This window comes from Leptopilina heterotoma, unplaced genomic scaffold, assembly GCF_015476425.1.
Source record: "Leptopilina heterotoma isolate Lh14 unplaced genomic scaffold, ASM1547642v1 Lhet_407, whole genome shotgun sequence".
In the NCBI taxonomy this organism is placed as follows: domain Eukaryota; kingdom Metazoa; phylum Arthropoda; class Insecta; order Hymenoptera; family Figitidae; genus Leptopilina; species Leptopilina heterotoma.
Window position 1 is genome coordinate 393,607 of NW_025111069.1, and position 15,666 is coordinate 409,272.

Genomic DNA, 15,666 nt, shown 5'->3' on the forward strand with positions numbered 1-15,666 from the left:
AATTCCCCAGGGGATTCTATAAAAGTCGCACCCGTTGAGGAGTTAATGCCAGGGGAGTTAAATAAAGAGAGTTAAAACTTCACACCCAAATGTTAACTCCCTAATGAAAAAATAACTCGCGCGGGTGTTGAATAAAGGGAGTTAGAAATTAACTATCTTTTGGAGTTGATTTTTAACTTGAAAAATTTCACTCCAAACTCCCAAGTCCGTTAACTTCCTAAATTTTTTACAGTGTATATAAACTCAAGTATAAAATAGACTACCAATGCAACTCCCTCTTTCTCTCTCTGCTCACTCAATAGACTGCCTACTGGTTGAAAGAAACCCTTCAAACAATAGGCCAGGTACTCGAGCAGACCTTTCGTTTCTCTTTAAATTATATATATATATAAAATGTTTTAAATTATATTAAAAATATCTGAAAATTTTAAAAAGAGCAATTAATATGAATAGCATTGTTTGAGGACCTTTAGAGCTAATTTTTAATTTAGCTTCAGCAATAAGTAATTAGTATATTTAAATCAGGATTTTAATTTTATCATCAGCTGACAGAAATAGTATTAACAAATGATTATTGAATAAAAGCTTTGAATTCAAAAGGAAAATAAAAATACAAAATGTAGTAAGTATACTTTGGGTACCTTAAATATCGGTATAGAAATATTAAAAATAAAGGTGACTTTTGATAAAAAAATGCCGCATGATGGGATTAAAATTCTAAGGGTGCTCATTTGGAAATTTATAGTTATAAAATGTTTTAAATTATTCTAAAAATATCTGAAAATTTTAAAAAGAGCAATAAATATTAATAGCATTGTTTGAGGACCTTTAGAGCTAATTTTTAATTTAGCTTTAGCAATAAGTAATTAGTATATTTAAATCAGGAATTTAATTTTATCATCAGCTGACAGAAATAGTATTAACAAATGATTATTGAATAAAAGCTTTGAATTCAAAAGGAAAAGAAAAATACAAAATGTAGTAAGTATACTTTGGGTACCTTAAATATCGGTATAGAAATATTAAAAATAAAGGTGACTTTTGATAAAAAAAATGCCGCATGATGGGATTAAAATTCTAAGGGTCCTTATTTGGAAATTTATAGTTATAAAATGTTTTAAATTATTCTAAAAATATCTGAAAATTTTAAAAAGAGCAATAAATATGAATAGCATTGTTTGAGGACCTTTAGAGCTAATTTTTAATTTAGCTTCAGCAATAAGTATTTAGTACATTTAAATCAGGAATTTGATTTTATCATCAGCTGACGGAAATTGTACTAAAAAATGAGTATTTAATAATAGATTTGAATTAAAAAGTAAAAGAAAAATACAAAATGTAATAAGTATACTTTGGGTACCTTAAATATCGGTATAGAAATATTAAAATTAAAGGTGACTTTTGATAACAAATGCCGCATGATGGGATTTAAATTCAAAGGGGACTCATTGATATATTTAAAATTATAAAATGTTTTAAATTATTTTAAAAATATCTGAAAATTTTAAAAAGAGCAATAAATATGAATAGCATTGTTTGAGGACCTTTAGAGCTAATTTTTAATTTAGCTTCATCAATAAGTAATTAGTATATTTAAATCAGGAATTTGATTTTATCATCAGCTGACAGAAATAGTACTTATTAAAATATGAGTATTTAATAATAGATTTGAATTAAAAAGTAAAAGAAAACTGTAACGATTTTCTTTTTTCATGAAAATAAATAAAAACCGCGACAATACAAAATACAAAAACAATAAAAATTATAAAACAAAGAATTTAAAATAATAAAATAAAACAATGAAATTGCACAAAATACAAAATACTCGATTAATAAACACACAAATAATTTACAAAAAGAAATAAAATGTATATTTCCGTCAAAAGTTTAATTCAAATAGGCCTGACGTCAGGGATTTATACAAGTATAGAAAATAAAATGACAAATAGACACACAAACATACGCACATCCAAATAACAATATTTAAAAAGAAATCAATCAAAATAATAAATTAATAAACAAAATAATTAAAAAGAATAATTCGCAATTCATCACACGACTAAAATCACTCTCTTTCTTTTATACCATCAGACATAGACATTTTTAAATAATAATTTAATTTTAATTATCAAAATTTATAAATTTGTGCACCTGAAATCTCCAGGGCCACTTTATTAATTACGGTCGTGCACTTACGAGTCACCCAACAGTTGGCAAAGAATACTCGTTCTGTTGAGGAAGATTTTGGTTTCCCGACCGGTTCCGACTTCCAAGTCACCATATTCGTCCAATATTATAAATAAATATCTTCATTTTATTAAATCCGTATCCAATGGTCATTAACGGCCACACTTTATATTTAACACAAAAAGGAACACATATTTTACAAAACAAAAAATAATAAACTGAATTTTTAAATAAATTTGAATTTAAAAAAAAAACTACCTTCCGTGTCCTCGGCCGGCACGTGAGAGCGTAGCCGCTGTTGATCCCGTGTCGATGAATTGCGAAAGTCAATTAATAAATTAATCAATCGCACTTTTCATCGACCCCGCGATTCAACCCGCCAAGCCCCACTCTTAGCCGAATATTGAGAACACGAAAATAATTAAATTTTGGAAATACTTTGAAGTCGGACCGGTAACATTTTCCAGGAGTCAATCTCTCATGAGATTGTATCGCTTCATTATCCCCCTTTTACTTGATTCTTTTTTAATTAATCAAGTAAAACAATTAAATCATTAACTCACACACATAAAAATTACACAAAAATCTCATGACAATTACAAAATAATTCGGAATTACATAATATCAAATTCATCATGAGGTTCATTTTAATAAATATAAATAAATTTCAACATTTTCTGTTCCCTTTTTTATATAGATATACCAATCGAATACTCATGTCAACTATAAACAAACATAAATCCTTAAATATAAGATGGTAAATATTAAACATAATAAAAATTCACAAAAATAAAAAATAAACACAAATCATTCATCATTTTTTTTTAAACATATTAAAAATCAAATTCAAAAGTAAATATTCATAACAATAAATGTATCGATACTACTAACTCCAAAACGAAATGACAGCTGGCAGAACTGATAATTTCTTACTTGCACAAATGGCAGTGTATATTTCTCGAACAATCTTGCAATGGAACCTGCCTGAACCATATACAAAATTAATTGTCAAAATATAACTCTGAACCATAATTTGTTGCAACTTTCAGATTAGAGCACGATTTTTTTTTTAAGGTAATATAATTACCATAATTATATTAAATTTAAATCCACAAATAAAATCATAAAAATTTAATTATACAAAAATACATTCATAAGAAACAACACCCTTCACTCTCATTTAACATCCTTGTCAGGTTCTAAATCTCTTGAAGCAATCAATCGAAATTTAAAATCTTTATCAGCTGTTAAACTCGAGGCTGAATTCATGTCAAACAACATTTTTTTACACAAACAAAAATAATCAAACAATTTCTCAGTACAAAATTTTTCATTATAAAAATCACAAAATTTATCGTTTATTATATTCTTTCTTTCAGGAGAATATTCTTCCGAAGTGGAATTCAGATCATCTGTCGTCTGACCCCGAACTTCATCCCTAGAATTTTCCTGACTTTGATTAATTTGAGATTCTTCGATCTCTAAATCAATTCCACTATCGTTCATCGAATTATTACAAGAATTAATATTCATTTGAAAATCAAAATCATCAATATTATATAATTTTGTGTTATTTACAAAGTCTTTTTCACAAACATGCTCAGTGAGACTGATTGTCGAATCAAAATTTGTAAATTCAATCCCCCTATAAACAGCATTTTTATCGATCCCCCTTAAACTTTCTTGACTACTACCATCATTATCATTAATATTCAAATTTTTAGTTGATTGCTCCAATTTCCCAAAATCCATGCATGACAAAGGCATCAAAGGAGGTGCATAATTTAAAAAATCTTTGCATTCATTGTTTCGAGCATTTTGTTTATCTTGATAAATCAAATCTAAATTTACCAAAGACTGTAAAATTTTATCAAAATTTAAATAATCAACAGTTACCAATGCATCCTTTACGCGATTAGGCATCTGCTGAATTATTCTATAGAAAATTTCACCAATATCCATTTCCGAAAACAAATATTGTGCTTCATAGATCTGATTCATAAAATAAGACTGCAAATTTCCCCTTTTGGGAATGAAACGTCGTGAATACCATTTTAATTTAAAGTTAACTTGAATCGGAATTGAAAAGAAATAATTTAAAAATTTAATTTTAAAGTCGTTTATATCAATAAACGGAGATTGTTGTATGTGAAACCAAGTTTTCACCTTGCCGTGCAATAAATATTTCAAAATAGTTAACTGCTCATCTATAGAAATTCTATTCAAAACAAAGAATTTATCAATACGTTCAAGAAAATAATGCGGATTTTCAAATTCTCCTAAATCAAATTTTTCAAAATTAAAATTAAAAGTTTTAAATGCATCATTGAGAGTTTCGAATACTCGATTGGCACAATCTCGACAACAATCATTATTTTTATTTAATTTTCGCAAAATCATTCCAATAAATATTTCGTTGTTCACATTCATTTTCAAAATTGTCAAAATAATTTAAGTTCAGAAATCAAAAATAAAATTTGCTAATTACATTTGTCACCTTCTCTTTGTTTTACTTCTGTCTTTGTCAGCGCTATTGTTTCAATCGAAAATAATACAAATTGCTCATTCATATACACAAAAATCATACATTCATTTTACCGTTATATAATTACAGAAAATAATCATTATACAAAATTTATAAGTTTTCAAATATTTTCTAAACGTTCAAATAAACAATAAAATTTTTCAAATTTATAGAATACAATAAAAAAGTTGGGCACGCGTCTGGTCCCTGTTCGGGCGCCAAAATGTAACGATTTTCTTTTTTCATGAAAATAAATAAAAACCGCGACAATACAAAATACAAAAACAATAAAAATTATAAAACAAAGAATTTAAAATAATAAAATAAAACAATGAAATTGCACAAAATACAAAATACTCGATTAATAAACACACAAATAATTTACAAAAAGAAATAAAATGTATATTTCCGTCAAAAGTTTAATTCAAATAGGCCTGACGTCAGGGATTTATACAAGTATAGAAAATAAAATGACAAATAGACACACAAACATACGCACATCCAAATAACAATATTTAAAAAGAAATCAATCAAAATAATAAATTAATAAACAAAATAATTAAAAAGAATAATTCGCAATTCATCACACGACTAAAATCACTCTCTTTCTTTTATACCATCAGACATAGACATTTTTAAATAATAATTTAATTTTAATTATCAAAATTTATAAATTTGTGCACCTGAAATCTCCAGGGCCACTTTATTAATTACGGTCGTGCACTTACGAGTCACCCAACAGTTGGCAAAGAATACTCGTTCTGTTGAGGAAGATTTTGGTTTCCCGACCGGTTCCGACTTCCAAGTCACCATATTCGTCCAATATTATAAATAAATATCTTCATTTTATTAAATCCGTATCCAATGGTCATTAACGGCCACACTTTATATTTAACACAAAAAGGAACACATATTTTACAAAACAAAAAATAATAAACTGAATTTTTAAATAAATTTGAATTTAAAAAAAAACTACCTTCCGTGTCCTCGGCCGGCACGTGAGAGCGTAGCCGCTGTTGATCCCGTGTCGATGAATTGCGAAAGTCAATTAATAAATTAATCAATCGCACTTTTCATCGACCCCGCGATTCAACCCGCCAAGCCCCACTCTTAGCCGAATATTGAGAACACGAAAATAATTAAATTTTGGAAATACTTTGAAGTCGGACCGGTAACATTTTCCAGGAGTCAATCTCTCATGAGATTGTATCGCTTCAAAACTACAAAATGTAATAAGTATACTTTGGGTACCTTAAATATCGGTATAGAAATATTAAAATTAAAGGTGACTTTTGATGACAAATGCCGCATGATGGAATTTAAATTCTAAGGGTCCACATTTAGATATTTATAATTATAAAATGTTTTAAATTATTTTAAAAATATCTGAAAATTTTAAAAAGCGCAATGAATATGAATAGCATTGTTTAAGGACATTTAGAGCAAATTTTTTATTTATCTTTAGCAATAAGTAATTATTTTATTTAAATCAGGAATTTGATTTTACCATCAACTGACAGAAATTGTATAAAAATATGAATATTTAATAATAGATTTAAATTCAAAAGGAAAAGAAAAATACAAAATGTAGTATGAATACTTTGGGTACTTCAAATATCGGTATAAAGACATTAAAAATAAAGGTGACATGATAACAAATTTCGCATGATGGGATTTAAATTCTAAGGGTCCACATTTTGATATTTATAAATATAAAATGTTTTAAATTATATTAAAAATATCTGAAAATTTTAAAAAGAGCAATAAATATGAATAGCATTGTTTGAGGACCTTTAGAGCTAATTTATAATTTAGCTTCATCAATAAGTAATTAGTATATTTCAATCAGGAATTTGATTTTATCATCAGCTGAGAGAAATAGTATTAACATATGAGTATTGAATAATAGATTAGAATTCAAAAGGAAAAGAAAACTACAAAATCTAATAAGTATACTTTGGGTACCTTAAATATCGGTATAGAAATATTAAAATTAAAGGCGACTTTTAATGACAAATGCCGCATGATGGGATTTAAATTCTAAGGGTCCACATTTAGATATTTATAATTATAAAATGTTTTAAATTATTTTAAAAATATCTGAAAATTTTAAAAAGAGCAATAAATATGAATAGCATTGTTTGAGGACCTTTAGAGCTAATATTTAATTTAGCTTCAGCAATAAGTAATTAGTTTATTTAAATTAGGAATTTGATTTTATCATCAGCTGACAGAAATAGTATTAAAATATAAATATTTAATAATAGATTTGAATTCAAAAGGACAAGAAAAATACAAAATGTAGAGTCGCATTCCGAGCGAGAAATTCTCGTTCTGTATTATTATTATTCTCGATTAACGAGAATAGATTCACAAAAAAATGTATAGTGTCATTTGTTTGTGCTTGTCTCTACGAGGCTGTATTCAAATTGGTTATTCTCGGTTGGATATTCTATTTTGAATGTCAAGCAAATCCAAACAAATCAATTAACTGCAATAGAAGTAAAATGTCGAGAAAAAGAAATTGTAATGAAGGACGTGAAGATTTGACTTCGAATGAAGACTCAGAAAATCACAATGAACCTCAAAATGACTGCGAAATTTTACCTTCGTAAATATTTTGTTTCATGAAAATTATTTTTATTTGTATTTATAATTGTTTTATAAAATTATTTTTTACTTATAACAATTTTTTTTATTTTTAATTTTGTAATAATTGTCTTATAAATTATATTTAAATTGTAATAATTTATATTGTAATGTATTTTTATATTATTAAAATAAATTTATATATGATTTAATATATCATATAAAAAGGCAAAAATATTTCATAGGTCAAGTACTGTACCACAGAAGGTTACAGAAAAGCAAGTAACCTCCAAACGAAGAAAACTTCATGCACCGCCTCTATCCAAGTATTTTGAAATATTTTTCGAAAACGAATTAAAACAAGCACGATGTAAAGTGTGTGAATCAAATGAGCCGTCGATAAATAAAGTTTTGAAAATGACTGATGGGGACACTTCAGGACTTCAACGCCATCTTCAGAGATACCATGAAAAAGAATTTAAAGATATATATTTTGCTCCAAAATCAAACGTAAAAATTTTATGAAAGTATTTTATAATATAAGGGAAAAAATGCGACAAAGCGAAATTTTGATATAAAAAATACTGATGTTTAAAAACAAACACGAGTAAATAGTTTAATAACAATTTTGATACTGCAAAATTATTGCAATACAAATTTTTATTAAAAAAAAATATTTTGTTCGTTTAAACTTTTGGAACCTTATGATTCTAAAATTTTTATTTGAATTACTGAATAAAAATTATCTTGTTTAAAGAAAAATTTATCTGGTTCAAGAAAATATTTATTTGATTCAAGTATGTCATTTTTGTTTGATTCAAATAAATAATTCTTTGATTATTATAGACCACTAATCGGTTAATCTGTTGAATTAATTTTTTTCAGTGTCATTTTTAAAGAAAATTAATTGCTCACTGAATTCTAAAAATTAAATATAGTAATAAAAATATCAACGTTCACTTGAACATTTGTAATGTTGTAGATATTTACAAAAATTTTATTTGTTTTTGAATTATTTCAAATTTAATATTAAATTTTTGAATTTCAAATATTAATTTTCATTTAATTAATTCTAATTTTCTTTTAATTAATTCAATTCAAAATAAACTTAAAATTTAAGTGTTTAGAATTTAAAAATAAAACTCCAAAGAAGATGAGTTTTCGAAAACAAAAAACGTAATTAAATATTTAAAATTATGCTGATTAAAAATTAATTTTCTGAAAAACCGAGGAATAAAAATCAGAATCTGGATAAAGCATTTAATTTAACTTAACAATTTTTTCTATAATTTCACAGGTCAACAAAAAAAGACTTACTTTTTTTATGAGATAGCGGAATGGTTTCCTATGTATTTTTGGACGCTGAACACGATCCCGACTTCCAAATTTGATCATCACGTCAGGATTTTGAGAAAAGTGGGGGTAAAGACCCCAAAAACGCTTTTTTGAGGATTTTCAACATTTCTTTTCTCTTTAACCTGACGTGCTAGAGACTTCCACAAGGTCTTAAATTAAAGCTTGTAATGTGCACTACAAGACCAATATCCATAAAATAAAAAAAAATTAAATTTTTTTTTAAAAATGGGGTTGAAGACACCAAAAATTTGTGTTTTTGGATTGCTTTAATAGACTTCTTGCAATCGCTTGGATTCGCTTGAAAATGGGTACTTGGGGTTTTTGGGGTCGCTGATTACGAATCCAATATTTGTTTGCAAAAATTTAAAACGGCGAAACCAAGATGGCAGATGTAAAAATTAAGAATTGCTTGGATTCGCTTGAAAATTGTTATTTCAGGGTTTTTTGGGTCGCTGATTACGAATCCGCCATTTTTAATTTTTGCAAACTAATATCGGATTCGTAATCAGTGACCCCAAAAGCCCCAAGTAACCATTTTCATGCGAATCCAAGCAATTGCAAAAAGTCTATTAAAGCAATCCAAAAACACAAATTTTTGGTGTCTTCAATCCCATTTTTTGAAAAAAATTTTTATTTTTTTTATTTTATGGATATTGGTCTTTTAGTGCACATTATAAGCTTTAATTTAAGACCTTGTGGAAGTCTCTAGCACGTCAGGTTAAAGAGAAAATAAATGTTGAAATTCCTCAAAAAAGCGTTTTTGGGGTCTTTACCCCCACTTTTCTCAAAATCCTGACGTGATGGGCAATTTTGGAAGTCGAGATCGTGTTCAGCGTCCAAAAATACATAGGAAACCATTCCGCTATCTCATAAGAAAAAAGTAAGTCTTTTTTTGTTGACCTGTGTTTTCAATAAAAAACCATTCATTTTTTCTTTAAGATAATTTTGTTTAAAAATAACGTAACGAATTTAATACTGTTTAATATTTACCATCTTTAAATTTGTATACCCTTTTATAAAGTTTAATTATAATATTAATCAAAAATATAAGTTAAAAAAAAGTAAAAGTTTTGATTAATTTTGTTTCAGAAATTTAAAAAAAAATAATAAAATAAAAGTCAAAAGAAAGTAAAAGTATTGATTAATTTTGTTTCAGAAATTTGACCAGGACACATTCCTTGAAAAATTAGTAAATTTTGTAGTCACAAAATATTTACCCTTTGCTTTCTTTGACGACGAGGTTTCTCAAGACTTCTTTCAATATATAAATCCAATAGTCCATGTTCCGCAACGAAACCAATTGAAAAGTTTGATTGAAAATAAATTTTACGAGAAACAAGAAATTGTTATGAAAATTTTACAACAAAATACGTCGAAAATATCGTTTACAATAGATGGTTGGACATCTTTGGCCAACAGAAGATATTTTGGAATCACTGCTCATTTTGTTGACGATAATTGGGTCCTTCAATCTCTCGTGATAGATTTTTGCCCTTCACACGGCCAACATAAGGGTAAAGATATAGCTGCTTGTTTTTTTAAAATGCTCGAAGAAAATAAAATTATTGAAAAAGTTATGGGAATAACGATGGACAACGCTGCTGCCAACACGACATGCATGAGTGAATTAAGCAAACTAATAAAAGATTTCGATTCTGAAAGTCATCATTTCCGGTGCCTAGCGCATATTTTAAATCTTTCCGTCCAGGATATGTTGAATGTTTTTAATATCGATGATAAAGAATCACATAATGAAGAAAGCGAGCAAAGTGAAGAAGAAAGTGAATCAACTGAAAGAGGAGACATGGAAGAAGACGAAGAATCAGAATCGACGACATACACATATCCTAAAAAAAAATTGAGAAGCTTGTTCAAAATTTTAAAAAACTCCGAACAATGGCAAAACAAATTAAAAACCTGCTGCCAAACCTGCAATATTCAAATGCTGTCTCCAAACATCGACGTCAAAACAAGATGGAACTCTACGTACGATATGATTATGCTAGCAATTAGAATGCAGCCGGCAATAAATTTACTATGTGAACATAATCAGAAAGTGAAAAAATTAAAGATTACAGAATATGAATGGAATATTTTTAAAAAACTCACGAAATATTTGCGTCATTTTAAAGTCTTGACAGATTTATTCAGTGGTGAGAAATACCCTACCTTAAACTTAGTCGTCATTGGAGTGAATTTACTACTGGATAAATTAGAAACTTCCATTGAGAAGCTTTCTAATAATTTGGAAAAATTGAGCTCAATAGAAGAGATAGTTTTAGACGCACTTCAAGCAGCATACTCCAAAATAATGAAGCACTACAAGAAAACGAACTGGACCTACTGTACTGTGCTGATTTTAGACCCTAGGTTTAAAGTCGAAACTTTCGATAAAACGATTTGGGGTAAAGAAATGAAGGCCATGTCAGTTCAAAAAATTGAAGCAGCCTTAAGTGCAGATTATTCTCAAACAATACAGAACCATGAAAAACAAGTAATTCAAAAAAATGAAATTATTGCTTTTTTAATATATTATTTTTTTTTTAATTTTTAATTTTTTTCTTCTTTTACTTCTACTTTTGATGACATTTTATTTAATCACTATCATTTTTACTTTTATTTTTGCTTTGATTTGTCTTTATTTTATTAATTTAAATTAATTATAGGGTTGCCACAAAATTTTAATTCTGTTTTTCCCTGATTTCCAGAAAAAATGTTCACTTTTTCCCTGACCCTGAAGAACATTAATAACTTCTTTTTTAAATAAATATTTAGTCATTATTATTTTTCTATAGGAATTAAGATTCTCAAATTCAATTACTTATGTGAATATTATAATAAAACATGAGAAAATCAATCACTCCGAGTTGAACACTCAGAGTGGTCGATTTCCTAAATTGACATGAATTAAGATGACAGAGTGATAAAATCATTATTTCATATCATCAGAATATTGTAACTATAAATTCAAACTTTCAAAGATTTTAATTTTAACGTTTTTCAAAATTCAATTATTTATAAAAATCCACGCTATAATGTTTTTAATATTCAATTATAATTTTAAATTCTAACTAAAATTAATTTTTAAATTAATTTTTATTAGAAAATTTCCAAAAATTCAATAATTTAAAAACAAACATAAATATTTTATTCAATAATTGCATATTTCTTAAAATTTAATTTTTATAAAAAATTTTATCAAAATTTTTAATAATAATTATTGAATTCTTTCGGCGAATTTAAAGAAAAATTCTAAAAATAAATGCAATTTTCTATCATTTAATTTAAAATTGTATAAAAAATAGATTGAAATTCTGCGTTAAGTTTTGTTATTTATAAAAATAATTGAATTCTCAAGAAAAATTTTATTATTTATGAAAATAATTGATTTCTAGCGGGAAATTTTATTCAAATTTTATATTATGAAGATAATTTAAATTTTGAATTGAAACCTTTAAAGTTAATCTATTTATGAAGATTGTAAAAGAAACTTTTTTAAACTCCAATTAATTTTGAAATTTTTAAGTAAAATTATTCATTAAATAATTTATAAGTAATAATTTTATGATAGTTCTTCAAGAATTAAGTTATTTCAAAAAGAAATTATTGTCAGAAATAGAAAAAATTAAAGGTTTTGTATTAAAATTCGTAAAAATTCGTGGTAATTTCATAGTTTACCAGGCAAACAAAAAAAGGATCAAAATTCAGAGTTTTCTCATCAATTTTTAAAATTCAATTTTTTTCCAGTACTTTTAACAAAAATCCCTGACTTTTCCCTGATTTCCCTGACCAATTTTAATTTCCCTGGCTTTTCCCTAAATTCCCTGACTTGTGGCAACCCTGAATTAGCAATTTATGTCTGCCCAATTTTGTTTTCTTTTGAATAATTATCTGAATAAAGCAAATAATAATTGTAAAATATTGTTAGTAATACGGTATATTTAATTTTGAAACAGTTTTTAAATTAATCTTCAAATAATATTTCACAATGAAAATTATTTTTAATTTCAATTTGTAATTTTAAATTTCTCTGCCAATTATAATTATTTAAATAATTATAGATAACCAATGAACCAAACTGCAACAACTATGTTCAAGATATATTGGACAGCGATGAAAACGATGATTTAAATTTAAATTCATTGTTTGAAGAAGATCCTGTTAATGTTTGCATTAGTGACTGGAAAAGAAAATTGAATATTTATTGTTCAGAAAAAAGGGCTGACAGCAAAACCGACATTCTAGAGTGGTGCAAAAGCCACCAAAAAACCTATCCAATTTTATCTAAAATGGCGAGGGATTATTTATCAATCCAAGCAACATCAGTGTCATCTGAGCGTTTATTCTCAAGGAGTGCTTTAACTATTACGAAAGATCGAAATCGTTTGAATGATTCATCTATACGATTTTTAATGTCGCTTAATTCTTGGTCTACCTGTTCGTTAGCAACTTCAATTCAAGAGAAAATCAATGTACAATGATTATAAAACAAAAAATTTTAATATTTTTTTCACATATGCTTATTAATTTGGCATTATCGAATAACTGTATTTTTCGTCAATTAAAGTTTGTATTTAATGTTGAGAATATAATGTTTTATTTTTTTTTATGCATCTAGAAGTAGAACAATAAATTATTTATATCATATATTTTTTCATGCTAATTGAAAATTATTAAAATTCTAAGTATATTAAAATTAAAAATATGAATTATTATTACTTAAAATGTTTTTACTACATCATACTTTTTATATAAATTAATGTAATCACAGAAACTTATGGAGTATTATTTTAATACCAAAATGGATTAAAATAATCTGTAAGGATTTAATCTTAACGCTGTAATCCATCGAAGGATTATTTAATCAATATGTTTTAAAAGTGATTTGATTTTAATTCAGAGGCACATTCTTTTCATGGAAAAAATTATACCATAAATTAAATTATTTAATCTTTTTCTGTGTTAGTTTAGGAAGCAAAGTTCTTTAATAACTCTTAGTTTATTGTGTATAATTTACACATATATTATTTTATTTGAATTTTTATAACGAGAAATAAACGAGAAAACATGAGATTCTCGTTATTATATAATCTCGCCTTTAAGACGAGAATGAGACGAGATGTTCTTATGGAAAACGAGAATGATTCTCGTTCTTATATATTTCTCGCTCGTCTCGCTCGGAATGCAACTCTGACAAAATGTAATAAGTATACTTAGGTACCTCAAATATCGGTATAGAAATATTAAAAATAAAGGTGACTTTTGATAAAAAAATGCCGCATAATGGGATTTAAATTCTAAGGGTCCTCATTTGGAAATTTATAGTTATAAAATGTTTTAAATTATTCTAAAAATATCTGAAAATTTTAAAAGAGCAATAAATATGAATAGCATTGTTTGAGGACCTTTAGAGCTAATTTTTAATTTAGCTTCATCAATAAGTAATTAGTATATTTAAATCAGGAATTTGATTTTATCATCAGCTGAGAGAAATAGTATTAACAAATGATTATTGAATAAAAGCTTTGAATTCAAAAGGAAAAGAAAACTACAAAATCTAATAAGTATACTTTGGGTACCTTAAATATCGGTATAGAAATATTAAAATTAAAGGCGACTTTTGATGACAAATGCCGCATGATGGGATTTAAATTCTAAGGGTACTCATTTAGATATTTATAATTATAAAATGTTTTAAATTATTTTAAAAATATCTGAAAATTTAAAAAAAAGCAATAAATATGAATAGCATTGTATGAGGACCTTTAGAGATAATTTTTAAATTAGCTTTAGCATTAAGTAATTAGTTTATTTAAATCAGGAATTTGATTTTACCATCAACTGACAGGAATTGTATAAAAATATGAATATTTAATAATAGATTTAAATTCAAAAGAAAAGAAAAATACAAAATGTAGTAAGAATACTTTGGGTACTTCAAATATCTGTATAGAGACATTAAAAATAAAGGTGACATGATAACAAATTTCGCATGATGGGATTTAAATTTTAAGGGTCAACATTTGGATATTTATAAATATAAAATGTTTTAAATTATATTAAAAATATCTGAAAATTTTAAAAGAGCAATAAATATGAATAGCATTGTTTAAGGACCTTTAGAGCTAATTTTTAATTTAGCTTCAGCAATAGGTAATTAGTACATTTAAATCAGGAATTAGATTTTATCATCAGCTGACAGAAATAGTATTAACAAATGATTATTGAATAAAAGCATTGAATTCAAAAGGAAAAGAAAAATACAAAATGTAATAAGTATACTTAGGTACCTCAAATATCGGTATAGAAATATTAAAAATAAAGGTGACTTTTGATAAAAAAATGCTGCATGATGGGATTTAAATTCTAAGGGTCCACATTTAGATATTTATAATTATAAAATGTTTTAAATTATTTTAAAAATATCTGAAATTTTTAAAAAGCGCAATGAATATGAATAGCATTATTTAAGGACATTTAAAGCTAATTTTTAATTTAGCTTTAGCAATAAGTAATTATTTTATTTAAATCAGGAATTTGATTTTACCATCAACTGACAGGAATTGTATAAAAATATGAATATTTAATAATAGATTTGAATTCAAAAGGAAAAGAAAAATACAAAATGTAGTAAGGATACTTTGGGTACTTTAAATATCGGTATAGAGACATTAAAAATAAAGGTGACATGATAACAAATTTCGCATGATTGGATTTAAATTCTAAGGGTCCACATTTGGATATTTATAAATATAAAATGTTTTAAATTATATTAAAAATATCTGAAAATTTTAAAAAGAGCAATAAATATGAATAGCATTGTTTGAGGACCTTTAGAGCTAATTTTTAATTTAGCTTCATCAATAAGTAATTAGTATATTTAAATCAGGAATTTGATTTTATCATCAGCTGAGAGAAATAGTATTAAAATATAAATATTTAATAATAGATTTGAATTCAAAAGGAAAAGAAAAATACAAAATGTAGTAAGAATACTTTGGGTACTTCAA

At 26.0% G+C, this 15,666-nt stretch overlaps 1 protein-coding gene across 1 annotated transcript; it reads right to left on the bottom strand.

Moving 5' to 3' along the window:
- Positions 1-3,363: 3,363 nt before the first annotated feature.
- On the bottom strand, positions 3,364-5,925 carry LOC122506313. Its single transcript, XM_043618427.1, has 2 exons — positions 5,688-5,925; positions 3,364-5,594 (listed from the first exon to the last, which is right to left on the bottom strand). Exon 2 carries the CDS (start codon positions 4,615-4,617, stop codon positions 3,364-3,366), a length of 1,254 nt encoding a protein of 417 aa, XP_043474362.1. The 5' UTR covers positions 4,618-5,594; positions 5,688-5,925.
- Between the last annotated feature and the right edge of the window lie 9,741 nt (positions 5,926-15,666).